General features: G+C 46.7%; 2 protein-coding genes and 1 long non-coding RNA gene across 3 annotated transcripts; all 3 read left to right on the top strand.

Annotated features, from left to right (window-relative positions):
- Window positions 1–269: 269 nt before the first annotated feature.
- On the top strand, window positions 270–1,551 carry LOC111256847. Its single transcript, XR_002677152.1, has 2 exons — window positions 270–420; window positions 954–1,551. It is a non-coding gene; the product is annotated as an uncharacterized LOC111256847 (long non-coding RNA).
- An 11,510-nt stretch (window positions 1,552–13,061) lies between these two features.
- Window positions 13,062–14,426, top strand: LOC101776192 (phospholipase A1-Ialpha2, chloroplastic). The gene has a single exon (XM_004963883.1). It carries the CDS (start codon window positions 13,062–13,064, stop codon window positions 14,424–14,426), a length of 1,365 nt encoding a protein of 454 aa, XP_004963940.1.
- Window positions 14,427–24,530: 10,104 nt separating this feature from the next.
- LOC111256761 (testis-specific gene A8 protein-like) lies at window positions 24,531–26,230 on the top strand. Its single transcript, XM_022825278.1, has 2 exons — window positions 24,531–24,745; window positions 25,831–26,230. The coding sequence occupies exons 1-2, from the start codon at window positions 24,531–24,533 to the stop codon at window positions 26,228–26,230; spliced, it is 615 nt and encodes a 204-aa protein (XP_022681013.1).
- Window positions 26,231–27,637: the final 1,407 nt, after the last annotated feature.

The following is a 27,637-nucleotide window of genomic DNA, read 5'->3' as shown; positions in this document are numbered from 1 at the left end:
AGAAAGTATACGAGGTGGTTGACCCGATACTAATACCGAACATTAGTATCGGTTGGTGTTACTAACCGATACTAAAAGTCGCTTGACACATTAGTAAAGATTGAAGCCACCGATCAATACTAATGTATAATAAATTTGTACTAGTTGGTAAAACCAACCGATACTAAAATTCACAAATTCACTTGAGTACATCTTGAGCCACACGCTTGTGCTCTCTCTTGTTTTTATCCCCCTCTTTCTCTTCTATCCTCACATCTCTTTCCTGCTCCTCCCTTTATCCCTTTCTGTCCTCTCCTTCACGACACGTTCGAGCACCAGCACCGCCTGACCCCACCGCTGAGCAGCCACAAGGAGCAGCGACAGGCCGGAGGAGCAAGGCGCGCGGCCAGCTGCTGCCGATTCCGCCGGTGTTCGTCCTCGGTGAGCTCACGTGCACCTCCCCTTTCTCTTCTCTCTTCTGTGCGTTGCTCCGTTCAATAATGGTCGCAGCAGCTTGCTATCCTCATGGAGCTTTGGATTTCTTCGGATTCAAGATGACTTCATGTGGTGGGGGTGTTTGGATACGAGGTGCTAAACTTTAACAGTGTCACATCGGATGTTCGAATCCTAATTAGGAGAATTAAACATGACCTAATTATAAAACTAATTGTAGAACCCTATGCTAATTCGTGAGACGAATCTATTAAGCCTAATTAATCCATCATTAGCAAATGATTACTGTAGCACCACATTGTCAAATCATGGACTAATTAGGCTTAATAGATTCGTCTCGTGAATTACACTCCATCTGTGCAATTAGTTTTGTAATTAGCCTATATTTAATACTCCTAATTAGCATCCAAACATCCGATGTGACGGGTGTTAAATTTTAACACCCTATTGCCAAACAGCCCCTAGCCAGCGCAATTCATACATCCACGATTTGACCTACCTCTTGTTTTCTGTACTTCAAGAATCAACATCGCACACACGAGTTGGCAACTTCCTGCGCTGGCAGCCGGCCCGTGCAGCGCCATTGGGGGCGGGCGGCTGGCACAGCAGTCCGCAGGGGCGGATCCAGAACGGGGCTGTGCCCCGGGCTGAGCTGTTGAATCACACCTAAAATAGTCTAATTTTGTCTCCTAAGCTTCATTTTATTAAGCTAAACAGCACATAGGTTAAAGGGACTCCATGATCTCGCCCCGGGCTACAGCCCGGGCAGCCCGGGCCCTGGATCCGCCCCTGGCAGTCCGCGAGCGGGGAGCCGGCAGGGCGGAGGCTTGCTCGTGCTTGCTCGCCGCTGGGCCGCTCGCTCCGGGCACCAAGGACGGCTTTGGTCTGGGGATGGAGTTTATCTCGTGCCTCGACAGCGCAAGCTAGGCGCCTCGCAGGGAGCCACGGGACAGATTCAGGGAGAAGCAACAACCCGTGACTTGATTTTTTTTACACTTGATTTTTAGATTAAGATCGTGTATTTGTTTGTTTGATCTGTGTAAATAGAGCAAAATTGCCATCGATGATTGGTTATTGCGTGTATTTTTACTATTGAAATAAAGACATCATGTTTGCTCTTTTTTTTGTGTTATTGAGTGATAAATGCTCATGTAGATAAATGCATGTACTAGCATACAAAAAATAGGAATAATTGTAAGAGGTTTCAACCGATACTAAAATAGTCTGTAGTAGCGAACTGTTGGTAAGCCCTTTAGTATCGGTTGAAGCCATCAACTGGTATTAAAGGGTTGTTTTCACTAGTAGAGAATTGGCCTTTAGTCCCGGTTGGTAGGATGCATATCTTCCAAAAATCCATCCGGGATAAACCAACCGGGACAAAAAGGGGGTCTTTAGTCCCGGGTCTTTCAACCGGGAGTAAAGGGCCTGCCACGCCAGGCGCGGGACATGCCCTTTAGTCCCGGTTGGTAAAAGCAACCGGGAGTAAAGGGTGCCCCTTTAGTCCCGGTTGGGTTTCCCAACTGTGAGTAAAGGGTTACCCTTTAGTCCTGGTTGGAATCCAATCGGGACTAAATGACGCCCTGCATGGCACCCTGCCTAGCGCCTGAAATTTTCATGCAAGCATCACGTACGTAGTACCGCGGCCCTTTTGTTAACCTTTAGTAGTTGAGATTTTTTTTAGAATGAAATCAACTAGTATTTAAACGAATGGGATTTGTAATTATACAATTACTATATATATACACAATTCATATACACAATTCAACAAGTACAAATCGATCATAATTAGCGCGTATTATATATACAAATAAATCAAAGTATCTATCTACAATCTTCCCGTCGAGGTGTTGCTGATCGGAGTGTCTAATTGTCGTCCATCGTAATAAAATTCTCCTTTTGGATTTACCACCTCGTCCATTAGGAATCCAATGAGACCTTCACATATTGCCGCTACTCTTTCTTCCTTCAAGAGTCCTTGTTGAATATTTAACATCTATAATTTGGAAATTTGTGAATGTTACACGAACAAATACATATAAGGACCTAGAAAATAATTAACTAGTAATAGTTTTATTTTACGTACTTTAAAGTTGTGCGGCGTCATCTTCGGTCCCTTGGGTCCCAAAAAACTGTGCATGTGCTCACAGATGTAGTAGCCACATAGATTATTCCCGGGTTCCTGTCTTAAGCACTTCAGTGCGGAAAAAAATAAGTTATGAACTATTCGTGTTATACAATGTAATAAATGTGCAGACTTCATACGTACCGGGAAGTCTGTGTTCCATGTAAGATTTTCTTTGAATGGACCTTTGTGTGTCCTTATGAATTGTTTCCATGCGCTGCGGATTAGAATAATGAATGACATAGTGTAACAGGGATAAAATTTAGGAAATAAATTTTTGCATAGAGATAAAGGTCCAGAATTATTACAAGCCTAGCATGTCTTGCAATTCTTGGTAGTCCACCGGATCTTTCCTTAACGAATCAAAGACAGTGACGTGGCTTCTTTCAGGCTCAATTATAATAAGTATCCAGTGGAAGCTGCGTGCGTAAAATGTTCATGCATATTAGAGCTAACTAACATGTAGAGATAAGGAAAAAAACATCGAAAGTAGACGGTATACACACACTTACTTGAAGTTGTATGGAAGTAGTATGAAGTCCTTGAATGTTTGTTTGTGTAGGAAATTGTATATTTCGGCAAAGGTTTTTTCCGGCGCTAATTGTATCTGTTGTTGGTTAACTACAGATGGATCCATGAAGCCTACATGTAGGTACGCCTCTCGGCGGCATGTCTGAATTAGCATCCTACATGAAATGGAAGATGAAGTTAGTACGGTGACGCACGCCAAAATTTACATGTAGAGATAATAAACGGACACTTACAGAATCCAAGCGCTGATCAGAGAGACGTCCAGGGCATCATGATGGTACACTTCGTATATATCCTTGAAGTCTAGCCACAGCACTTTCTCCCCTTCACCGTGAAAATCTATCGGTTTTACCTTCATGCCGATCATCTCCCTCGATTTGGCGGATGCCGTCATGTACCATTGATGGAATTCGTACATCTTTGTTGACAGCTTCCGTACCATTGCCGGCTTCACTAGAGGCTTGCCTAGCTCATAAGGCCATCTCGGCTCAGGGGGCGGTGCAGTTGGCGTCTCGACTTGCCCTATGCATTCATCAAGTCCCAGACCTGTTTCTTCCATGAACTTCAATATATTTTCTTGTTGATCCAAGGGCATTGCTTTTACCCGTTGAGCATCTTTCTTTGATAAATGGCTGAGGTCGGGGACTGAACCGCTGGAGGATGATTTTCCTTTTCTTTTATCTTTTTCATCAGCCTTTACTAGAGCCCGTTCATAGTTTGACAAGAGTGGTATCCTTTTCTTGGCTCCTTCCTCCATCCTGATAAAAAAGTTTAAATCCCGCCGACTTACTGGCGGTGGCTCCATCTCCCTTGCCTTTTTTAATTCGGCTTGTTTCTTGAACCACTCACTGGCCTCTCGTTGGATTTCTGCCCACTGTTCCGCATGAGACATTGCCTCAAAGCGTTCCTTGCGAGCCACTTCAGGGTCGACCTTTGTTTTCTTCTTTCGAGGCTGTCTTTGCTTGGGAGGCGGTGCTCGTGACTTCTTGAGTGGTGCTGCAGGTTCCTTCGAGGGGGCCGCTCTTGGTGCCGGCGACGGTGATCGGGGAGGGGTGTTGTTATTGTCGTCGTCGCTCCCAGCACCAGGATGTGGTGGAGATGGAGACCTTGATATAGATGGAAGCGACGGTCCTGGAGCAGGAGATGCCGGTCTCGAGGTATGAGGAGAAGGTCGCTGCTCGGGATCTACGGGGAGCGGTCTTGAGGTCTGAGGAGATGGCTCCGTGCGGGAAATAATGATGTAGCGTTTCTTCCATAGAATGATCCCATGAAGCGCATCTGCCAATGTCTTTTCCCCGTCGCCTCTCGGGAAGTCGAGCTCTACACCTTCATACTGGGCATCTACTATTTGCTCGACGCAGACGCTGGCGTAGCCTGTTGGAATGTCCATGCCATGACTGCTCTGCCCTGCCAGCGTTGGTAACGCACTCCCGTACGCTACCTGTACATATAGCAGAAGTAAACAAGTTGAACTCCGATCTCGAGGCCTGGATCAATTGACAAGATTGCATAAATATTATGTATAAGTATACCTTAATAGTGAGGTTGCCGACCGGTGCATGCAGCTCACATGAGGTCCGTTGCGTGATGCCATCCACGGGGAACCGTTGCTCCTCCACGGGTAACCTGGGCGTCTGCGCATCGGGGACCCCTGTAGAAGCACAACTGCTCCCGAGGCGTTGAGAAGGGCTGGCGGTGTGAGGATTCGGCAGTGCTCCAGATTGCGCCAACTCCGCAACTGCGTCGGCCACCCGCCGATTGATTTCATCCATCATTCGTTGTTCTAGCATCTGCCGCCAGCTCTCCTCCATCTGTTCCTTTCTTCGCTTCCGGCTTCTGTAAGAGGCGCTGTCGCCTCGGAAAGCGAACTTCCACGGAACCACCCCGAACCCCCGGCAACGTCCTGGGTGCTCTGGATTACCGAGGGCCAATGTGAGCTCATCATTTTCTCGGTCCACCCTCAACCTCCCAGCCTTGGAATCTTCAATGTTCTTCATGAGATGTTCGGCCTTCTCACGTATTCTGTCATTGAAAATCAGCGTCCCATCCTCTTGGCTTAGGGAGCCTCCATGAGCGTAGTACCAGTTCTTTGATCGTTCGGGCCATTCAATAGTTGCAGGTATGATTCCCCGTTCGATCAGATCTTGTTCCATCTTTCTCCACTTGGGAATTGCTGAGCCATACCCACCTCGCCCCAAATGATGGTGGTAGCCCTTCTGACTAGCATTTGCAACGTTGGTCGTGATCTTTTTCACACCTTCTTCACTCCTCTTGTATTCAACAAATGCATCCCAGTGGTCCCTCAACTTGGGCCACGCGTTGAAGTCTGGAGTTTTGCCCTTCTTGATGTAGTGGGTGTCCAGCATCTTCTTGAATGTCTGGAATTGAGTAGCCATCTTCTTAAGTGTCCACGCTTTGACATCCTTCTCGCTATAATCTTCGGGGAATGTGAAATGCCTCTTCACGTCTTCCCACAGCATATTCTTTTCTGTCTCTGGAAGGGCGTACGGATTATCGCTTCTGCCCTTCCATTCTCTGATGCTGATAGGCACGTTGTCCCGGACGATTGCCCCGATTTGACTAACGTACTTCTTTGCGACTTTCTCGGGAGCAACCGGCCTGCCCTCATCTGTAACTTCGGTGATGACAAGCCTCCCTTCCATCACCTTTGTACGACCTCGGGTCTTCTGCCCTTGTGTCGATCCGGAGGGCTAACAGTTTAAGATTCGTTAATTAGTACGTACTAGTAGCGGTGGCGTGAAACAATACAAGAATGGTTGTATATACCTCGCCGGAACCTTCCGCCACGGCAAGTTGTTGCTGCGGCTGTTGCTCTTCATTCACATCGGCAGATATGTTGAGGAACATGTCCGCCTGGGTGCCCTCTTCATCCGTGTATGATAGTGGAACGTTGTCGCCACTACCATCACCAGCGATTATCTGCTCCATGATATACCTTGCGGTCTCATCGTCTGCCATTTCAACTATTGCTGCAAACATACATGGAATCAGACATGACAATCATAGAAATCGTCTTAATACAAATTTGTATATAATCACAGTTCGGAATCATACATGTATATAATGAAATCATAAAATAACATGAATCGTACAAAGTCCGGAATCTTTATACAAATTTGTATGAATTTATACAAATTTATACAAATTTCTATGAATTTCTATGAATTTCTATGAATTTATACAAATTTCTACGAATTTCTACGAATTTCTATGAATTTCTATGAATTTCTATGAATTTCTATGAATTTATACAAATTTCTACGAATTTCTATGAATTTCTACAAATTTCTACGATTTTCTATGAATTTCTACAAATTTCTACGAATTTCTACGAATTTTGACGAATTTCTACGAATTTTGACGAATTTCTACGAATTTCTACGACGGCGATAAGGGCGGCGAAGGCGGGACGGCGGCGGTCAGGGCGGCGGAGGCGGGCCGGCGGCGGTCAGGGCGGCGGAGGCGGTTCACCGGAACCACGAGCGGTGCCTAAGGTACTACGTTGTGATGGGCGGCAGGACGGCGGCGATCACGACGGCTACAAGGCGACTCTCACGGTAGCTACTCGGCGGGACGGCGGCGATCACGACGGCGGGACGGTAGTTAACAACCTAACTACAAATCTAACTTAACAAACTAACTAGAAATCTAAAAATCTAACTTAACAAAATTAGAAATCTAAAAATCTAACTTAACAAAATTACAATTCCATCTAAAAAAACAAAATTAAAAATTAAAAGAAAACGGCCAGCTCTCCCGGCGCACCGGCCGGTGCGGCAGACCTCTCGCGCGCGGGGCGGCGGCCGGGGCGGCCTGACGGCGGCGGCCGGGGCGGCGTGACGGCGGGACGGCGGCGGCCGGGCGGCGTGCGGGACAGCGGCGGCCGGGGCGGCGACGAGGACGAAGACGACGACGGCGGGACGATGGCGGCCGAGGCGAAGACGACGACGGCGGCCGGCGAGGGGCGACGAGGGGCGACGAGGATGGAGCCGGCGACGAGGGGCGATGCAGCCGGCGAGGGAGGCGGACGGGCGGCGACGGGCGGAGAGGGAGGCGGACGGGCGGCGACGGGCGAGGGAGGCGGACGGGCGACGACGACGGCGCAATGCGGGACTTCGACGGCGCAATGGGGGACGACGACGGCGGCGGCCGGCGAGGGAGGCGGACGGGCGGAGAGCGCGGGACTTGCGAAAATTTCGCTAAGTGTGGAACTGGCGGGGGGTAGAAGGGAGTACAGTGCTTTTAACCCCCCCCCCTTTTATCCCGGTTCGTAATGGCACCCGGGACAAAAAGGGCCTTTTGTCCCGGGTCCCGTCACCAACCGGGATAAAAGGGGGGGGCCTTTTGTCCCGGTTGCAAATGGCAACCGGGATAAAAGGGTACGTTCGGGCGGGAGACAACCGGGATAAAAGGGGGGCCTTTTGTCCCGGTTGCTGTTAGCACCCGGGACAAAAGGTCCTTTTTCCTATTTTTCTTCTCCCGCCTGTTTTTTGGAAATGGATTTTATTTAACCTTTTCACTGCATTCCAGGTTGAAAAACAAAACCTTCTCAGATTTTGTACATGCAAAAATATATTTAATTAACGAGTAAATTGACAATAAGTATGAAGTAATCATTATTTCTATACCAACTCATGTAGCCTGTAAAATATTTATTTTACTGCATTGCTGTGATCAATAAATTATTCAATTAAATTATTTGAATGCGCAGAAAAATCCATGTTAGTATGTGGTTAACAATGTTCATGTATATCTAAAAAATCTTCACCTAACAAATTTAATAACACATGAAATCATACATAGGGTAAATTACAAATTGTATCAATTAATACACAAAGGTCATGCACATTTAACGCATTACAATACAACGTTGTAAAATTTTTCTTCACGAAAGTTCCTTGATCATGATCGCGGCGTAAGTACGGAGCCTCTTCTTTGGATAGCAGGATGCTTGGATCAACTTCAACGTCGAATGGAGGCATGCCATCAAACTGATCATAATCATCTGATTGGTCTGTTTTATCCTCGACTCCCACGATTTTTCTTTTACCTGGAAGAACTATGTGGCACTTTGGCTCCCATGTCTCTTCTGGATTCCTCTTGGGTTTGCTGCACATGTCCTTCACATAGAACACCTGATGCACATCATTGGCAAGTACGAATGGGTCATCACTGTATCCAGTCTTGCTCAGATCTACTATTGTCATTCCGTACTGATCTTTGGTGACGGCAGTTAGCTTCACCCAATTGCAAAGAAATAGAGGGATGTACAGCGGTCCGTATTCGAGTTCCCATATCTCCTGTATGAAACCATAATACGACTCCTTGCTATTATTTCTGTCCATGGCATCTATGCGGACACCACTATTCTGGTTCGTGCTTTTCTGGTCCTGGGCTCTCGTGTAAAATGTGTAACCATTTATCTCATAGCCTTGGAATTTGACGATTGTGGTAGCAGGTCCCCTGGCTAACCAGGCAAGCTGTGGGTGAATCTCAGAGTTACCCATAAGTTGTTGGCGCAACCAGGAGGGAAAAGTTTCCATGTGATGACGGGTAAGCCAAGCATCGGATTTGGTCGGGTTTTTGGAAGCTACCATCTGCCTGTGCTGCTCGATATACGGAGACACAAAGGATGACTGTTGTAGAACAGTGTAGTGTGCCTTGTCGAACAAATTAGTATCATTGCTCAAACTTGATTTCCTTCCAAGGGTGCCCATTCCTCGGAGCCTCCCCTCGTGGCGTGAAGTTGGAACCCCAATCGAGTCAATTGAATCAATAAAATCAACACAAAACTCGATCACCTCCTCTGTTCCATATCCCCTGGCGATGCTTCCTTCTGGACAAGCACGATTACGAACATAGTTTTTTAGGACTGCCATGAACCTCTCGAAAGGCCACATATTGTGCAGGTATACAGGTCCGAGAATACCAATCTCTTTTACTAGGTGAACCAGTAAGTGCGTCATAATATTGAAGAAGGATGGTGGAAATAACAACTCAAAACTGACAAGACATTGCACCACATCGTTCTGTAGCTTTGATAGCTTGGATGGATCGATTGCCTTCTGCGAAATCGCATTGAGAAACGCGCATAGCTTTACGAGCGGCAACCGGACATTTTCTGGTAGAACACCCCTCAGTGCAACCGGAAGCAACTGGGTCATCAACATGTGGCAGTCATGAGCCTTGAGATTTGTAAACTTCTTTTGTTTCATATTTATTATTCCCTTTATATTCGAGGAGTACCCAGACGGGACCTTCATACTATTCAAGCATTCAAACATGCTATCCTTCTCCTCCTTGCTGAGAGTGTAACTGGCAGGACGTAAGTAGTGCTGTCCATTATCTCTCTTTTCCGGATGTAGGTCATCTCGTTGCCCCATGGCTTTCAGGTCCTGTCGTGCTTCCAATGTATCTTTTGAGGTTCCATAAACACCCATGAAGCCTAGCACGTTCACGCAAAGATTCTTCGTCAGGTGCATCACGTCTATTGCGTTGCGAACCTCTAGGATTTCCCAATAAGGTAGCTCCCAAAATATTGACTTTTTCTTCCACATGGGTGCATGTCCGTTATCATCGTTCGGAACAGGTTGGCTACCAAGTCCCTTTCCAAAGACTACATATACATCCTTCATCATCTCGAACACACGCTTTCCATTATGGTGTGCAGGTTTTTTACGATGGTCTGGCGTCCCTTTGAAATGCATCCCGCTCTTTCTCAGCTGGTGGTGAGCAGGGAGAAATCGACGATGACCCATATAGACGACCTTCTTACAGTGCTTCAAGTACATGCTATCTGTGTCATCTAAACAGTGGGTGCATGCCCGATATCCCTTATTTGTCTGTCCTGAAAGGTTACTCAATGCAGGCCAATCGTTGATGGTTACGAACAACAGTGCTCGTAGATTAAAGATCTCTTGTCTATCCTCATCCCACACACGTACACCTTCTTCCTTCCAGAGCTGTAAAAGGTCATCAACCAACGGCCTTAGGTACACGTCAATGTCGTTGCCGGGTTGTTTTGGGCCTTGGATAAGCGCCGGCATCATAATGAACTTCCGCTTCATGCACAGCCAAGGAGGAAGGTTGAACATACAAAGGGTCACAGGCCAAGTACTATGACCACTACTCAACTCACCGAATGGATTGAATCCATCAGTGCTTAAACCAAACCTTATGTTCCTTGCTTCACTTTCAAAGTCTGGGAATGTTCTATCAATTGATCTCCACTGTGCCCCATCTGCGGGGTGTCTCAGCATCTCATCTTCCTTACGGTCTTCTTTGTGCCATCGCATCAACTTAGCATTCGCCTTGTTCCTGAACAAGCACTTCAAGCGTGGTATTATAGGGAAATACCACATCACCTTCACGGGAACTCTCTTCTTGGGAGACTGCCCCTCGACATCACCAGGATCATCTCGCCTGATCTTATACCGCAGGGCTTCGCAGACGGGACAAGCATCCAATTCCTCGTATTCATCACCACGATAGAGGATACAGTCATTAGGGCATGCGTGTATCTTCTGAACATCCAATCCGAGAGGGCAAATAATCTGTTTAGCTTCATATGTTGTGGACGGTAATTCATTATTCTCGGGGAGAATCTTCTTGACAATTCTCAACATCCCCTGAAATGCCTTATCGGACACACCATTTTTTGCCTTCCATTGCACAAATTCTAGTGTCGTACCTAGTTTTTTATGGCCCTGCTGGCAACCTGGGTACAACAATTTTTGGTGATCATCTATCATGCGCTGCAACTTTGCTGCTTCCTTCTCAGTTTCGCAATCTCTGTATGCATCTCGTATCACCTGACCAAGGTCATCAGTAGGGTCATTTTCTGCAAACTCATCTTCATCAGCCTCGCCCATTGTAGTACCTGCAAAAGCTTGGCCTGCAACCCAGTCCGGAATGGTGTCATCTTCCTCCTCCTCCTCGCCATCTTCCATTACAACCCCTAGTTCACCGTGCTTGGTCCAAACCAAATAGTTAGGCATGAAACCGTATTTAAACAAGTGGCTGTGAATAGTCCCCCAGGAATCCTTTGAATACTCCTTCCTGTTATTGCATTGGAAGCATGGACAACATACGAACCCATTCTCTGGCTTGTTCGCTTTTGCCACTTCGAGAAAATAATGCAAGCCATCAATAAACACCTTGCTCCGCCTGTCTGCATTATACATCCAATGCCGGTCCATCTGCATCGTATTACGCACGAAAATGGATTACACTTGACAATCCCAAACACTGCATAAGTTGTTCAACTTGAAGACCGTGATCATCTCGCGAGGATGTCCTCAACTGGGCGGCACCGCACTTCGTCATTAAAGAGGTTAGATGCTACGGAAAAGGGGACACGGTCACGATGTCCGTATCCACTCTTTCTCGTAGAATCGAACCTCCTTCTTGACATACGTTGCTGCTCGGCGGAGAACATCCTCGGCGAGATGAACACGGTATGCATGTTCAACAAGTAGCAGAAGTCATCTATGTACAAAAATTCTTTCCTTACCACTACAGAAGTTGTTGAACTTGAAGACCGTGTTCATCTCGCGAGGATGTCCTCAGCTGGGCGGCACCGCACTTCGTCATGAAAGAGGTTAGATGCTACGGAAAAGGGGACACGGTCACGATGTCCGTATCCACTCTTTCTCGTAGAATCGAACCTCCTTCTTGACATACGTTGCTGCTTGGCGGAGAACATCCTCGCCGAGGCGAACACGGTATGCAAGTTCAACAAGTATGGATTTAAAAAACCATATTGAATTTGATAAGATAAACCGTCTAGACAAGGTAGCATCATTTTTAAACCACTGAAATAATGCATACTATATATGACACATCAATCTCCCTCACATTCTAGCTCAAAATACCTCTCCATTTTTCTACTTCATCATCACATTGTAGCAAATAATCTTTCCATCTCCAAAGCATAAATCAAAGCATAACACGAGGATGAAGTAGCAAACCTTCGCAGCACTTGTTGGCTGAGTCAAATTCCCACGAAAATGAGGGAAAAAACTTCGGGCAGCACCTCCCTTGCTTGGGCACCACCGGAGAGTAGGTGAAGCTCAGCTCTCTATCAATGTGCTGGACTGCTCGGGCTGGAGGAAGAAGAAAGTCTCTGTCTCGGGGTATAGTGGGGGATGAGTTTTAATCCCGGTTAAAAACTACAACCGAGACAAAAGGAAACACCTTTTGTCCCAGTTGGAAAGTTAGTCCCGGTTGGAGGATCCAACCGGGATAAAAGGGTCCCGCCACCGACGGCCCCCCGCTAGCCGTTGCAACCGGGACTAAAGGGGGGCCTTTAGTCCCGGTTGCAATTACCAACCGGGACTAATGCTCCCCTCCAAATTCCCGCACCCCGGCGCACCCCCTTTTGTCCCGGGCCACTTTTAAACCGGGATAAAAGGGGGTGGATCGAAAGTCAGTTCTCTACTAGTGTGTATTATAGGGGTTCTGAGTCCTAAGTGAACTATTATAATTTTGACCAAGTTCATTAGACCCGATATAAAAATATATTTTCATGATTTATTTTTTGGTGTGGTAGATATTAATACTATTTTTATAAACTCGATGAAACTTAAAATATTTGACGGAGGGAGCACCATGTTGTGCTGCGCGCATCATACCTTGTACCCAAGTCGCGAGAGATGGCTTTTCTCTCTATTCTTATTTACCCCTACTGGATTCCGGATCCCACCCTGTTAGACCCGCTACCGACCACTTTTGTGATATATAATAAAACTCAAAATTTCACACCCGTTTTCTTGGTCCCGGTCAAATCTGCGCACCAACACACATGCAGAAGCGCCACCGCCCTCGCCGAGTTCGGCCGACGTGGCAGCCACCAGAAACCAACCGCGTCCCCGTGCCTATATATTCAGCAACCGCCACTATGCTAATCGATCACTGTGCTCCAACAACCCCAATCTCTGCCTCTCCGTCTCACCTGATGGCTGCCGCCGCGAAGCTCGCCGTGGCGCCGGGCGCACCGACCACGACGACGCGCCACCGAGCCTGCGCGCCCCTCGCGGTGTCGTCCGCCACTCCCGTGACCGTCAGCCTCAGCAGCATGACGCATAAGAAGGAGGCCACTTCGGCGGCGACGGCAGTGGTGAAGAAGGAGACCGCGACGCCCACTGTAGGCGGCCCCGCCAAGGCGACGTTAACCCAGCCGCTGGCGTGCATGTGGCAGGAGGTCCATGGCGCCGACGACTGGCGAGGCATGGTGGAGCCGCTCCACCCGCTGCTCCGCACCGAGATCGTCCGCTACGGGGAGCTCGTCGCAGCGTGCTACCGGGCGTTCGACCTGGACCCGCGCTCCAAGCGGTACCTCAACTGCAAACACGGCAAGAGGCAGATGCTGCAGGCGGTCGGCATGGACGGCGCCGGGTACGCGCTGACCAAGTACATCTACGCGGCGCCTGACGTGGCACTTCCCATGGGCGTCGGCCGGTCGTGCGGCAAGAGCCGGTGGATCGGGTACGTCGCCGTCGCGTCGGACAGGGAGGCGGCCCGTCTCGGTCGGCGAGACATCCTTGTCTCCTTCCGCGGGACGGTGACCAGCTCGGAGTGGCTGGCGAACTTCATGAGCGCGCTCGCGCCTGCGCGCTTCGACCCCGCCGACCCTCGCCCGGACGTGAGGGTCGAGTCGGGGTTCCTCTCCCTCTACACCTTCGACGATGTCTCCGGCAAGTTCACCACCGGCAGCTGCCGCAACCAGCTCCTCTCTGAGATCTCCCACCTCGTCGCCAAGCACAAGAACGAGGACATAAGCATCACCCTCGCTGGGCACAGCATGGGGAGCTCGCTCGCCCTCCTCCTCGGCTACGACCTCGCCGAGCTCGGCCTCAACTCCTACCCCAATGGCGACACAATCCCGGTCACCGTATTCTCCTTCGCCGGCCCGCGCGTCGGTAACCTCGAGTTCAAGAACCGATGCGACGAGCTCGGCGTCAAGGTGCTACGAGTCGTGAACGTGAACGACCCAGTGACAAAGATGCCCGGCGTTCTCTTCAACGAGAGCGCTAGGGTTCTAGCAGGGCGGTACGAGCTGCCGTGGAGCAAGTCCTGCTATGCGCACGTCGGCGTAGAGGTTGCCCTCGACTTCTTCGACGCTGGCGACATCGCCTGCGTACACGACCTGCAGGCCTACATCGATCAGCTTCTCACGTGCACCAACGACATCACTGTTGCCTCTGCCTCGACGATGGAAGAAGAAGGTATGCGTCGTAGGGTTGCATCCATGTTCAAATCGTGGAGATGGCAAATGGCAGCGATACACGCTGGTGAGTTGATGCAAGCGCTTGGGATCTGAAAATCTGATGTGGGCATTGCTGGTGGTGTTCCTCTATCGTCATCAGGGCTGGCCTTTTGGCCGCTAGCTGCTTTCATGGATGATGAACTCGGTTATATACTACGCCTGCTCCTTCCCGTTCCTACTTCCTAGTTACATATGAATACTCTGGGTAGATCAACTGGGAAGTTCAAAAACTAAGCAACTCTTCTTCTAGCGAATTTGCGAAAATTCCAGCTGTTACCTGAGTTGCACCCTCTCTATTATTTGTAAACCTGTACATGAACTTTGGATGAATGGAAATCTACGGATATCTCATGCTTATACACGATATCTGCAATATATATAGTTTATATAGTTTGGAACTTCGTGAACCAATTCTAGATAGAGTAACTGATAGAGCTTCATCAAATGCACTTTTAGTTTGATAGCAAATGCGTCTAGTAAAGAGTAAACACCTGAGCTAGTCCAATAATCATAAGTTTATTCCTTGTATGCTTCTTTCTGCAAGAAAATTGTTAAGGAACTAAATTCAGTGATGTAACGGCAACTATTTCAGCATAGTTAGTATCAATGACTCCTACTATACGTTTTATGTTCCCAAATTCTTTATGATTTTATATATGATCTTAGGCAGTATTACCCTGATAGGCTCTGAGCAGAAAGCACAAGAGCATAGCAAATCAATGTCAAGTATGAAAAATAAATCTCTGTTACATACCTCAATAGTGAATGTTTTCCGTATATGATATTATACCTAGTGACTTTGTTATTTTCAAACTGGACAAATATAGCTATGAAACAATTGTTGTGATGATTCATTGTGTTTATGCACTCCCTCCACTAACAAATGAATGATGTATGACATTTTGTACATTGAGATTGAACATTTAAATATAGTATAGATAGAATCCTCTCAAGCCATTATCTGAAAAAAGAATCCTCTCAAGCACTATACAAATTCATAATCATATAATTCTGTCAGATTTATTAAAAAATATTCTTTGTCGAAGTTGTATTTTCAGAACCATTTCGACGTTTATAGGATCACTTTTTGTACCTGAAGAATTAAACAGCAATTGTTCACACACAGCCAACAAAAATAGTTAATTTTCATAACCTACCTTGCACGAAGGCAGCAATAATACATTTTCGTCGATGGGGACCTACTTTTGCAAGAATCTAACCCATCTCATTCGACTTTTAGATAAGGATTTAATTCATTATTGAGACGACGTGACCGTGCCGAAAGCTCAGATGTTTGTATCAGAACACACAGTTGCTAGAAACTTGTCAACGCATACTTGAATGCACAAATTGTCCAGAACCATCGTTTTCTTTGAAAGAAAAACAACCATTGCAAGAGCCAGCAGCTAACTGACACGTACTACCTGGTCTGACTGCAAACGCAGTTGCTGCTGTTGCAAGTGAGGTTTTTGGCTTTGCACCACAAAATGGAGACACGAGACAGATCGTACGTTTTCGAAATTACTGGCGGCACGAAAACGATATAGGTGCAAAGTGACTATGCACCTGCGACGAGGAGCCAACTGATTAATTAGCTGTTGGTTAGATTCCGTATACGACAAGAAGATGGCGAGAAACATGTCTTCGCATGATCTTATAGGCGGATTAATTGGGTGTACTTGAAACAACTTTCCCGTGGTTGACACTTAGGGTACATATGACTTTAATAATTTATTTAACTTGGTGAGGAATATAAGGCTATGAAGAGTTTTGATGTTTTCAAGATAGCCACATAAGCAATATGAAAATGAAATTGTGTTTGAAACTACCTCTATAATGCAAAATTTCATGGTGTAGTTTCATATGCACTACATACAAGACACAAACTGTGTTGGTAACTGTGCATACATGATTTCATCTAGATGAAACCCCTCTTACCTCTCTCCTCATTAACTCACTGCCACATCATCAAAAATGCTGACATGGTGCCCTAATTAATGTGCATGAAACTTCTATGAAACCTGCACTGGGATTAGTCTAATACAAACTTCTTATTTCCACTATATTTGGATTTGGTATCTAACATTGCATTATAATTCCACAAGGCAACTGTATGTGTTCTAGTGATTAATTCCTTGGAGTCCCCACGACAATAACGCCCAACTAATACGGCCACCAATGATGACAATGAACATAGGGATGAAGAAACGATATCATGAGTTAGTTGCCAGTGGTAACTTGTCCGTGTATTCACACAATTAAAGTCTAATTCGTCACAGCATAAGACCATTGTACAAGCGGTGTTACGCCATCTTACGCTATTCACTGCTTTCGTGATTCACGAAACCATATTTTATGGTAGAAAGTGTGTTGTTGGTCGTTACTTTCTCTCGACCGGGGGGTTAGCTGGGTTGCACGAACACACCGGTCCATGCATGTACGCATTTTTACATGATGGTTGACGCTATATATGTACACGTTGCACAAGGGGTGGATCAAAGTAGTCCACGTAGGGATAGATATTTCCATGTAGTCTGCTGTACGATAATTGTTGGTAGCGTTTCAATTTGATGGAACGTAAATTAAGCTACCTTTTTGATAAACAAAAGGTTTGCGCTTTTGTCGCTTCATGCTAATGGGGAAAAGATTTTTTTTGTCAGATCAGAATATACGTAACAAGTATTTTTTTTCATTAATTATGCGCTTTGAAAGCCGCATAAAAGCATACACTATTTCTGTATATGATCTGATAATATTATTTTAATCCGCAAACCAACACGATATTGGCCCAGGGCCCCAAAAGTCCCACAGCAAGACCTTTGCACAGTAATTTGGTTTTTTGAAGATATGATGCACCCATACCTTAGATCACAGAATTAACTAGTTAAGCCAAATTTGATACGTACCAATAAAGTTTCCAAACAATACCTGATAGTTAATTTCTGTTTTGATATATTTATCTAGAAGAATGGAAAACCTATAATACTATGAAATTATTTTTCAAGAAAACCCTAGTTAAATAATAAAAAATTCTAAACCTCAACTAAAGTTGTGCATGATCATTTTTTTATTACCTTAAGTACATGAATGCAAAATGCCAATTATATATGTCTTGACTGGAGAATTACTAGCTACAATTTTAACCATTGTTCTGAAGCAATTTTCATAAAGGTTGCATAAATATATGCATGCATGATCTTATTTACACTACCGCATAACACCTCATCTGTGTTGGCTCATTCGTGTGGGCCTAAAGCGCACCAGTTCCAAAGACGACACAAGGGTTGTACTCCCTCCATTCCAAATTATAAGTCATTCCAAGAATCTGAGAGAGTCAAAGCATATCAAGTTTAACCCAAATTATAGAGAAAATTATAAAGATTTATGACATCAAATAGGTATACTATGAAAATATAATTGATGAAGAATCTAATGATACTTAGTTGACATCATAAATGTTATTATATTATCATATAAATTTGGTCAAACTTGATATACTTTGACTCTCCAAGATTCTTGGAATGACTTATAATTTGGGATGGAGGGAGTAGCATTTACATCGGCAGGAATGCCCATTATTCTTGTTGGCTGTGTTTTGGCTAGGCATGGAAAGTATTCTTGTCGACCCTTAACAAAGGCCATCACATATAATGTGGTATGTACCATCTCTTTATTGCACCAGCACAGATAAATGAGAAGCCCAAACGCCGTGACCGAACAGTGTCCGCATCGTTGAAGATGATCGATCATCAATCGCCAGAAGCCGAAGCACCCATTAATTGGTAATTAACTAAGTACGCGTCAAAAGTAAAAACACATAGTAGAATCTCTCTCTCTCTATATATATATAGCGCCCTATGTTATTTGCATTCATCGATCGGATCTACAAACTATCTACTGAGAGCAGAGATATAGCAGAGAGAGTAGCGACTGGAGCAGATCCATCAATGGCAGCTGAGGACATGGACGTCAAGATCAACTGACTTGTTCTCAAGCAAGATCACCGTGCACCGCACACAAGAGCGCCGATACACAATGGTAGTGTGCTTCCATCAAGCCTTGGGACACCACAACTTCATAATCGCCAGTGATGACATCACTAGCCACGTTTTCACCATTCTTCCAATGGCAGCAGATGTTAATCATCTGCATGGCAAGACATGGAGTTGGTGGAACGAGATTGTCATGTTCCGTTGCATCAATTCCTTCACCATCGAGGAGAACACGCAAAGTTGGCAGGCACTTGGCAACCCTAGGAGGATTTGGTAGATGAAGTGCTGCTGGCCACCATATATGATCTTGTGTAATGCTGGATATATTTTCATATAAATTGTAGTCCAACTATCGGTGTTTATTTGCTTTTTTTAATTATATTTTCATATAATTATATTTTCATATACATGCCCGTGCCAAATGGCACTGGCACGTTACGGTCCATATAAGAGGGTTAGCCAACCCTCACTCTCTCCCACTCTCTCTCTCACTCTCTTCCCCCTTAACCCTAGCACCCGCGTTGCTCCTCCTCCTCCCACACCCATGTCATCGCTCCCCATCGGGCCTACCCCCTCTGTTGCTCCACCTCCTCCTCACAATCAGATCTAGCCCCGCCACCACTCCCCCTCCTCCTCACAACTGGATATGACCCTGCCACCACTCACCCTACTCGTCTCCACCAAATCCGACCCCGACACATTCATGGAGATGAGCCTGCCAAGGAAGCAATTGTGGTGACCACTGCCATTGAGGCAGCGGTTAAGGCCTTGGTCGAGGTCGAGGCACGAGCGGCGTTGGCAGCGGCCGCCAGCGAGGCCATCCTCGACTACTTGGCACAGGCCGCCAAAACTATGGACCCCATCGGTGTGGAGGTGCGCAAGGTTATGGCCGCCACCGCCTATGCTGCAGCTAATTCCGCGGCGGCCACCATCTCCTCTAGTACTGTGGCCATAGGCTGGGCCCAAGCAACTGCCATGGTGACGGCCAAGGCTATTGCCACAGTCTGGGCTCAAGTGACCATAGAGTGGGACCTCCTCGCACACCGTTGTTGCCTCTCTTTTGACTACAGCCTACACCGCCGTGGCAGGGAGGGAGGAGGCAATGCCAAGGCATTGAGGTGACGTAAGCTCCCCACAGTCCCCGATGACGTAAGCGCTGACACGGTTATGAACGAATTGCCATTTTGCCTAGATAGGCTTGTCGTTCTGCTATTATTAGTTTACGTGTCCTATGTTAATCTTAGTTTGTGTACCCTTTGTTAATATTAGTTTATGTGGATTATGTTAATCTTAGTTGCTATGGACTTATTTAATCTTAGTTGATGTGGACTTGGTAGTTTAATCTTAGTTGATATGGACTTGATAGTTTAATCTTAGTTGGTGTGAATCTTTTTAATCTTAGTTTCTAATGCATGTGGTATATTCCTTAGTTGATTCTTATCTTTCTAATGCATGTGGTGTATTCCTTATGTGGTATATGATACTGAAAATTGGTTATGTGGTATACGATGAACTAGCCAAATGATGATGACTAAGAACATCTAGTTGTTATGAACGTCTAGCATATATACTTTCATATTCAGATTGAATGTGGATGTGTTGTGTGTGCAATTTGTTCGTAACAATGACATAGTGCTCATGTCTCATGGTCAATGCATCTATGCTTCTGTTAACCTCAAGAACCAATGATGAAGTACTGACAAACTTCAGGTCAACTCACTACAAACGGAAGCCTTCAAACAATGATTATAATAACTGAGGCATAAATGATATGCATGTTTGTAGTTTCCCACAACTTACACCCTATTATTTGCTAGTGATGAGTGGGCCTTCTTCTTATTCTGCTTAAATATTTGAGTGTATGAATCGATGCCAATGATGAATACCAAGGTTTTATGGAATAAAGGATATTGTGCAATGTACCCAAATGGTGCGGGTTATTGTTGAGAAGCCACAAAGGACCATCTCATTGAACAAGAGCCCCTGCCATCTAGGTACATTATATTATATATTTACCTTAATTAACTGAGCCATTGTGTGCTTATTAGTAAGGTTTCTTTTTTGGGGTCCGGCAACAATATCAATGCCGGCCCTAATAAGCACTGGTAGTATTAAGATGATATTCCTGTCGAACCAAAAATTAGCACCGGTAGGGATACTGCATTATCCATGCTAGATCTAGTTGAGAGCCGGTTTGGTTAATTAGTTATCCCTATAGTCCCTTAAGTATTGCTAGCACGGATGCACACTTCTCATCCGCATCATCTTCAGTGTACCAGCTCGATAACCGGCATGGATGAGGTTTTAGAGCCAGCATGAATGAGACGCTCTCAAGTAGTGTCATTAGGAAAATGTGTGTTTTCTATCCCTTAAGTATCACAAAAGTGTGTATATCCTTTATGTTTTAGTTGGTGCAAATGTACCTCTTAACTAACTAAACCAATGCACTAATCTGCCCACCTCAGCTTAACAATAGTTTAATACCATCATAAAGTGGTTTTGGCCATATACACGTTTCACTTATCACTAGGTACACTATTGGAGGGCATCTCATCCATGGCAGCTCTAAAACCTCATTCGTGCCAGTTATTGGGTTAGCACAACGAAGCAGATGCGGATGCTTGTCATATCTATGTCGGCTATGCTAGCCGGCAAAGTTAATAAATCGTAACAAGAATTTATAAACTAAAATAGTAAAAAATATTTTTTCTAGGCTTATAGGGCCACCCGAGCTACCGTCACAACTCATGCATTTTTCACGTGAAATATGTGAGCGTGCGATATCCAGCCTTCAAACTTACGACATTCCCCCTTGCACGATCTCTCCTTACACAGATCTACACAGCATTGTTGCATGAACAGGGAGTACTATTACTTTCAACCCTTGTTGTCTAAGGACTTGACCATTATTTGGACGTCTAATAACCTATAATTTTCATATAAAGTTTGTTTCCATTGAGTCCATATGCAAAAGATACCAATTTCATAATACATCCAAAAATTCAAATAACAAGGGCCGGAATACACGTAGGGTATCTAAACGACATAAAATCTAAAATGTTTTAGATCCGGTGGAAACCTAGAAGTTTTACATAAAGTTTGTCTCTGTCTAAGTCCATATGCCAAAGTTACGAATTTCGAATATAACCTGAAATCCAAATTACAAGGGTGGAAACACAAGCTGAATATACATTGTTTGGGCATCTAAATGGCTTCAAATGAAAAAGGTTTCAACTACAAAGTTATAGATCTGGTAGAAATCTATGATTGTCGTAGAAAGTTTATCTTCATCCAAATCAATATGCAAAAGTTACAAATTTCTGAACACAATCTGAAATTCAAATTACTAGGGTGGAAATACGAGTTAAAATTATATTGAGTATCTAAACAACTTAAAATAAAAAAAATCAACAATAAAGTTGTAGATCTAGTCAAAACCTACAAATTTTGTCTCCATCTGAGTTTGTATGCAAAAGTTGCAAGTTTTTGAGTCCGAGAGTTGGCACGGATAACTCTGAGGATATCCATGATGGGTATTGTTGAGAGCCGACATGGATAATCCTAGAGGGCATCCATGATGGCTCTATTGAGAGCTACCGCAGATAATTCATTTCTCGTGCTGGCTCGTTTACCATACCACATGGATGACTTATTCATGCCGGCTCTATTAATATGTCCGGTGTTTCTCTTATAGTGGTAGCTAGCCACGATATATGCTATGTTTGGTGCGAATCTGAGGAGGCTGCACCCTCTTATGCCGCTGCTGAGATAGATGCACAGCAGCAGTATGACAATGATGAATAGCATGACATGGCTGATTCCTATCCTCTTCTCTCCGAGGCCATCATAGCCACCTCTTACAAGCTGGCAAAGCTTAGGGTACAAGAAGGAAAGGTGAAAGGGAAAGTTTTGATGGGGGAAATTAACGAAACCAATTGGCACTGGACTGTTATAGCTATTGGTTGGACTTAGTGTATGACTTGGGTAACTATATGAAGTGATTAGTCAGATAATTGCGTGGCCTAAACCACTATGAGATGGCACCAAACCGCTATGAAATTATGTGGGGATGATTATAGTGCATCGGTTTAATTAGTTAAGGGATTGATTTCCACTAATTGGAACAGAAGGATATAAGTAACACTTTTGGGATACTTAAAGGATGAAAAACATGCTTTTTCCTATTTTATATTATGTCACTCTAGTTTTCCATAGAGTATAAAGGATACCCTACAAAATCAATCAGGTACACCGTGTATACTTAAAAAATTCCAACCAAATTAAAAACTGAAGAGTATATATACACTATAATATTCCAATATGGAGACATTGATAGTACAATAATCATAAAAAAGTACAGGTGGTTTAGTATTGACTTTGTCATTTATGCTAGCCCTCTTGAATTTTGTTTCCATTCGATGGCTTGTGAATTTTCGCATGCTTACATGATCGTCCTTGTTCTTGTCGTGAATGAAACAAAGTGAGCTAGAGAGCACTCAGAAACATGCTCGAACACGTAGATAAATTCAAGCGTGGGTCGCTATATATGTCCCCTGTTTATCATGCAAAGCTATGTCGTGGCTTTACACTAACCATTTGAGACAACAAACTAGTTAAGTACCAGCTCAACTAACTCCGTAGGGTCATGGCATTAGGTGTAATCCACATGACCTGTAGCTCGCTCAAGCTTTCCATCCCCTACAGGCATTTAATACAGTGGTCGAGATGTTGGAGCTGAACCCGACTTGACAGTAACTGGCCGGCAAAAATATTTGTCAGACATGACATGATACTTTCAATAGTGTTATCTTCTCAATGTTGCTTTGGGACTAGCTTTCCTTCACTCTTTTTCCAGTGGTGTTTTCCCCTTACTGTTGCTTTTGAACTAGCTCTCAGCTTTCACCCTTTTCAGTTCTCACTTTGTGGATGTTGTGAGCTCTGGTTGGATACACCAGCCCCGTCTGAGTTCTCCGACGTCATAACATGCATGCATGTGGCGTTGCAGGAAGTCCACCATGAGCCTCTTGGGTCAAAGGCAAGGTACACTTAATTCCTTCATGGTCATTAGAAATTGAAACTAGCATAAGCAGGAGCACCGGCCTATGCTATAGATTCTAGATGACAATATTTTAGGAGCTCCTCATCTTTTACGTACATGTAAAATGAGGATTAGCTGTGCTAGCTCTTGTCGCCACAAACCTGTTTTCTAGCGAGTAGGGTATAGCAGTGTCTGCAGTTAGGCGATGCTGGTGGCAGGGGTGGCTCGTGATGTTCTTGTTTTTATATACTTCAGTCAGCAATCAACAGCTTTTCATTACCAACGACATGGCTGGAGAGTGTGTGGATGACGGGGTTTGCTTTATATGTTTAGGCTTTAGTTCATATCGAAACTAAATTCAAAGTGCTTTCCTTGAGTTCATCTTATATAAGATATTTTCATTTTTCTTTTCACACCTTGTTGTAACTTATAAGAAAAAGGTTCTTCTCCATGGCACTTCACTAGATTTTTAAAAAGAGAACTTTTACGGCGGTTGGAAAAAGTGAGAGCAGTCCATGGAGAGAAATATTTGGTTGAAATAAAAGACGAGGTACGTATAGAAAGGGACCGAGAGGACCACTTTCCAATTTAATTTAATTTTTTTAATCAATAAAAGGTATGTCTGATCCAACAGGTCGGCGACGTCTTCGGCGGCCCGCCGCGCCTTTCTTCAGATTCTCGCAAGAACAAGCTACGCGTTTCATCCATGACATGCAAAACGCGAGTTATGTAGATCATGAAGTCATTCATGACACGTGATCACTTAGCATTCAGCGACCATCTCGATGGTCGGTCCATGAATTTGGAACAATCGAATCAAACACGGATTCAAGAATGATTGGTACTTAGAATCGAAGTCCACTAGAAACTTAATTCACATGTCCTAGTTGCTAGGAACACGGACATGTCAAAGACATGCCATGATGCCAATGCAAGGATCAAGAAAACCGGACACGCAGGCCGACCTGCCAATGCAAGATCGCCGAGAAACGCATCCAGGGGGACAAGCCCGTTAGGCGAAGAGCATCTCAGCGTGCGGGGTGAGGTCCTTGTGTGCCTCCTCGATGATGGCCTCGGCGACACCGGTGGCCATGGACACGTGCTTGACGGTCCTGGTGCGCCGGCGCGATGCACGACCATGTAGCTGATGGCGGCCGCGATAGACTCTGGGTTGAGCCGCACGTCGAGGACGACCTCCAGCCTCCGCGCCACCATCGCTCTCGCTCTTCTCCATCGACTGCTATGCTCCTCGGCGTCGGCAGCGGGGGGCCAGCGCAGCCGTCAGGAGGCAACCGGCTGTCGTCGCTGCTGTTCCTCTGCAAGCCCGTCGACCTGTCGTCACGGTATTCTGTTGGCACAAAGATACGACACTGAACACATAATAACGTGTGCCCTCAACAACAAGCGCGATACACAAAGCATGTCGTCGAAGGACTTGAATCTGAAGAACGCCACGCCCAAGAGGGGCCCATTAGGGCGTGGTATCCAATGGAGTGTCCTAGGCTCGTCAGGCCAACTAGTGTTGGAATAACACGACGACTGATATATGATATGCAGTGCCGAGTTCTTTCTCATGCAATACTGAGTTGGACTCGATGTTGCTGGGTGGTCGGACATGTTCCCGAGTGGTCGGACTCGTTGCCGAGTGGGACTCAGCTATGGTCGGGCATTGCCGAGTGGGACTCGGCAACACCATATCGTATTCGGAAAGGACTCGGCCGTTTATATGGTACGCCCAAGAGGCAATCACGACCCGTCTATAGATATGTAGAGGAGGGGCTCGAGCTACACACACCAACGTGAATATACAATATGCCACAAACCCTAACCGAGCCGCCACCTCCACACGACCTCCCAAAACCCTAGCCATGCAAAGTGGTGCTAGCATACCTAGAAGCCCTACTTCCTCTACATCGATGCCCATCTACATTGGGTTGGCTCCCTCAACTCTTCTTCCACTACACTACGCGTCTTGTGGTAACGATCCATGATCTCTTTACTTGCAAGTATCATGGTTGAACATGATAGGAAATAAATGTTATTGCTAGCGTAGCCTACCCGTTCCCCAACAGCTAGAACATCATAGATCGCTGTTGAGACAAAGAACGAATAGCAGCAAAGATTGGAAAAGTAAGGACAAAGGGAAAAAGAGTAATTATGTTTGATATATTTGATTGGGTTGATTCAACTGGTCTATGTTAGATTGTAACATGTATGTGCTATGTTTATTGCGTGAGTGGGCCATGTATAGCAGGCCCAGGCCGGTCCATCTCTGGGCGCCGACCCTAAGTGATTAGGGTTAGGCGCGCCTATATATATGTAATGTATCTCCGCATCCCTAATCAATCTACTAGTTCCACGCAATCCTATTACTTTCATGGTATCACGAGTCCGGGTCACCCCCGATTCCTTTTCTTCCGCTTTCTAGCGCGCCTCTCGGCGCTGCCTGCGCGATCCCGCGCCTCCCCTGCGCGCTCCCCGCGCCCCGCGCCTCCGCGCGATCAATGGCCGGCTTCTTGCCCGCCTCTCCCGCTGCTGCCGTGGCCGCTGCCGATGCCGCGCCCCAGGAGACCGCTGCCGACGCTGCAGGCCTGGACGCCGCTCGCGCCCAGCGTCAGGCCACGCGCAACGCCGCCCTAGCCCGTGCCATAGCCGCCGAGGCCACGGCCGCCACTGCCGCTTGGGACCGCGACGACGCTGAGGCTCGCATCCGCGAGGCCCTGGCGCTCGCTGCCGCAGCCTGCCAGGAGGCCAACCCGGCTTCCGATGACAACTCCTCGTCCACAACGACGCCGACGACAACCTGGACGCCCGCCGCGCCCTGCTGATGCATGAAGCCGTGGCCCTTCTTGCGCTCCATGCCCAGGCTGCCGCTGTCCAGAATATACGCAGCCTCATCCTTGTCATCCTCGACTCCGATGGCAACTACTCCCGTTGGCATGAATAGTTCCTTCTCGCTGTCGGCAAGTACTCATTGCAGGATCACGTCCTCCGCGACCCTCCGACTGTTCCCTACGCAGATTGGCTCCGCATGGACTGCGTCATCCGTTCGTGGCTCTATGGCAGCATCGCCACGGACCTCGCCGACGTCGTCATGGCTCACGGCGACTGCGGTGCCACGGCCCGCACCACCTGGCTTGCCATCAAGGCGCAGTCCTTTGGCAATAAGGAGACACGCATCAACCTCTCGATGCCAAGTTCCACAACTTCAAGCAAGGGGACCTCAGCATCATGGAGTACTGCAAGCGCTTGAAGGGTATGGCCGATGGCCTTAGCGATCTCGGGGTGCCTGTCGACGACAAGCTCCTCATCCTCACCCTCGTCAGTAGCCTCAACGACCAGTTCCACGCCGTCGGTCGCGACATCCGTCGCAGCCGCCCCTGCGCTCCTTCCTGGAGGCACGCGATGACCTTCTTCTAGAGGAGATGACCATGCCATCATCGCCGTCCAAGCCACCGCAGGCTCTTCTCGGGGCCACTGCCAGCCCTTCTCAGCCCCGGCCTCCCGCGCCCCCAACACCACTCGCGCCAGGAACGGGGGAGGGGGGCAAAGAAGGCGGCCGGGATCATCGCCAATGCGGCAGCCAAGGCCGCTCCGGCAAGGGTGGCTAGGGCAAAGGCGCCGGCTCCAGCCAGGGCGCCAAAACCCCTGGTCCCCCTAGCACAGGCGACGCCCCCTGGCATGTGGCCGTCATTTTGGAACCCCTGGACTGGGACAATTCAGATGTATCCCAGTCCTGGGCCCTTGCGGTCTGGTCCGTTTGCTCCCCGCCCCGCCTCCCCAAGGCAGTCCACCTCTGCCCCAGGCCTACCTCGCCCATCACCAGCAGGCCGCCCTCGCCCAACAGCAACAGGTGTGGCTTGCTCAGTAGCAGGCCTGGGCCGCCCAAGCTTCCCCGGCGCAGCAGCAGCAGGCGCCGCCCGAGTTCTACGGTGCACCTTCGGCCTTGCCCTCCTCCTGGGACCAACAGTCTCTCGCCTCTACGTTCAGCACAATGATGCTCAACCAACCACAAACGACTGACTGGTACCTCAACTCTGGTGCCTCCTCCCACATGACATCTGACCCTAGTACGCTCTCCCACTTTTCCCCTTCACGGTATCCCTCTCCCTCCTCCATTATTGTCAGTGATGGTTCCTTAATCCCTGTCACAGCCACTGGTTCAGTTTGTTTTCCATGATCATTGTCTCTTAATAATGTTTTAGTTTCTCCTAAACTTATTAAAAACTTGGTCT

The sequence above is a fragment of the Setaria italica genome, chromosome III (assembly GCF_000263155.2).
Source record: "Setaria italica strain Yugu1 chromosome III, Setaria_italica_v2.0, whole genome shotgun sequence".
NCBI lineage: Eukaryota > Viridiplantae > Streptophyta > Magnoliopsida > Poales > Poaceae > Setaria > Setaria italica.
The sequence above is the reverse complement of the archived record's forward strand: the minus strand, read 5'-3'. Positions and strand labels throughout refer to the sequence as shown.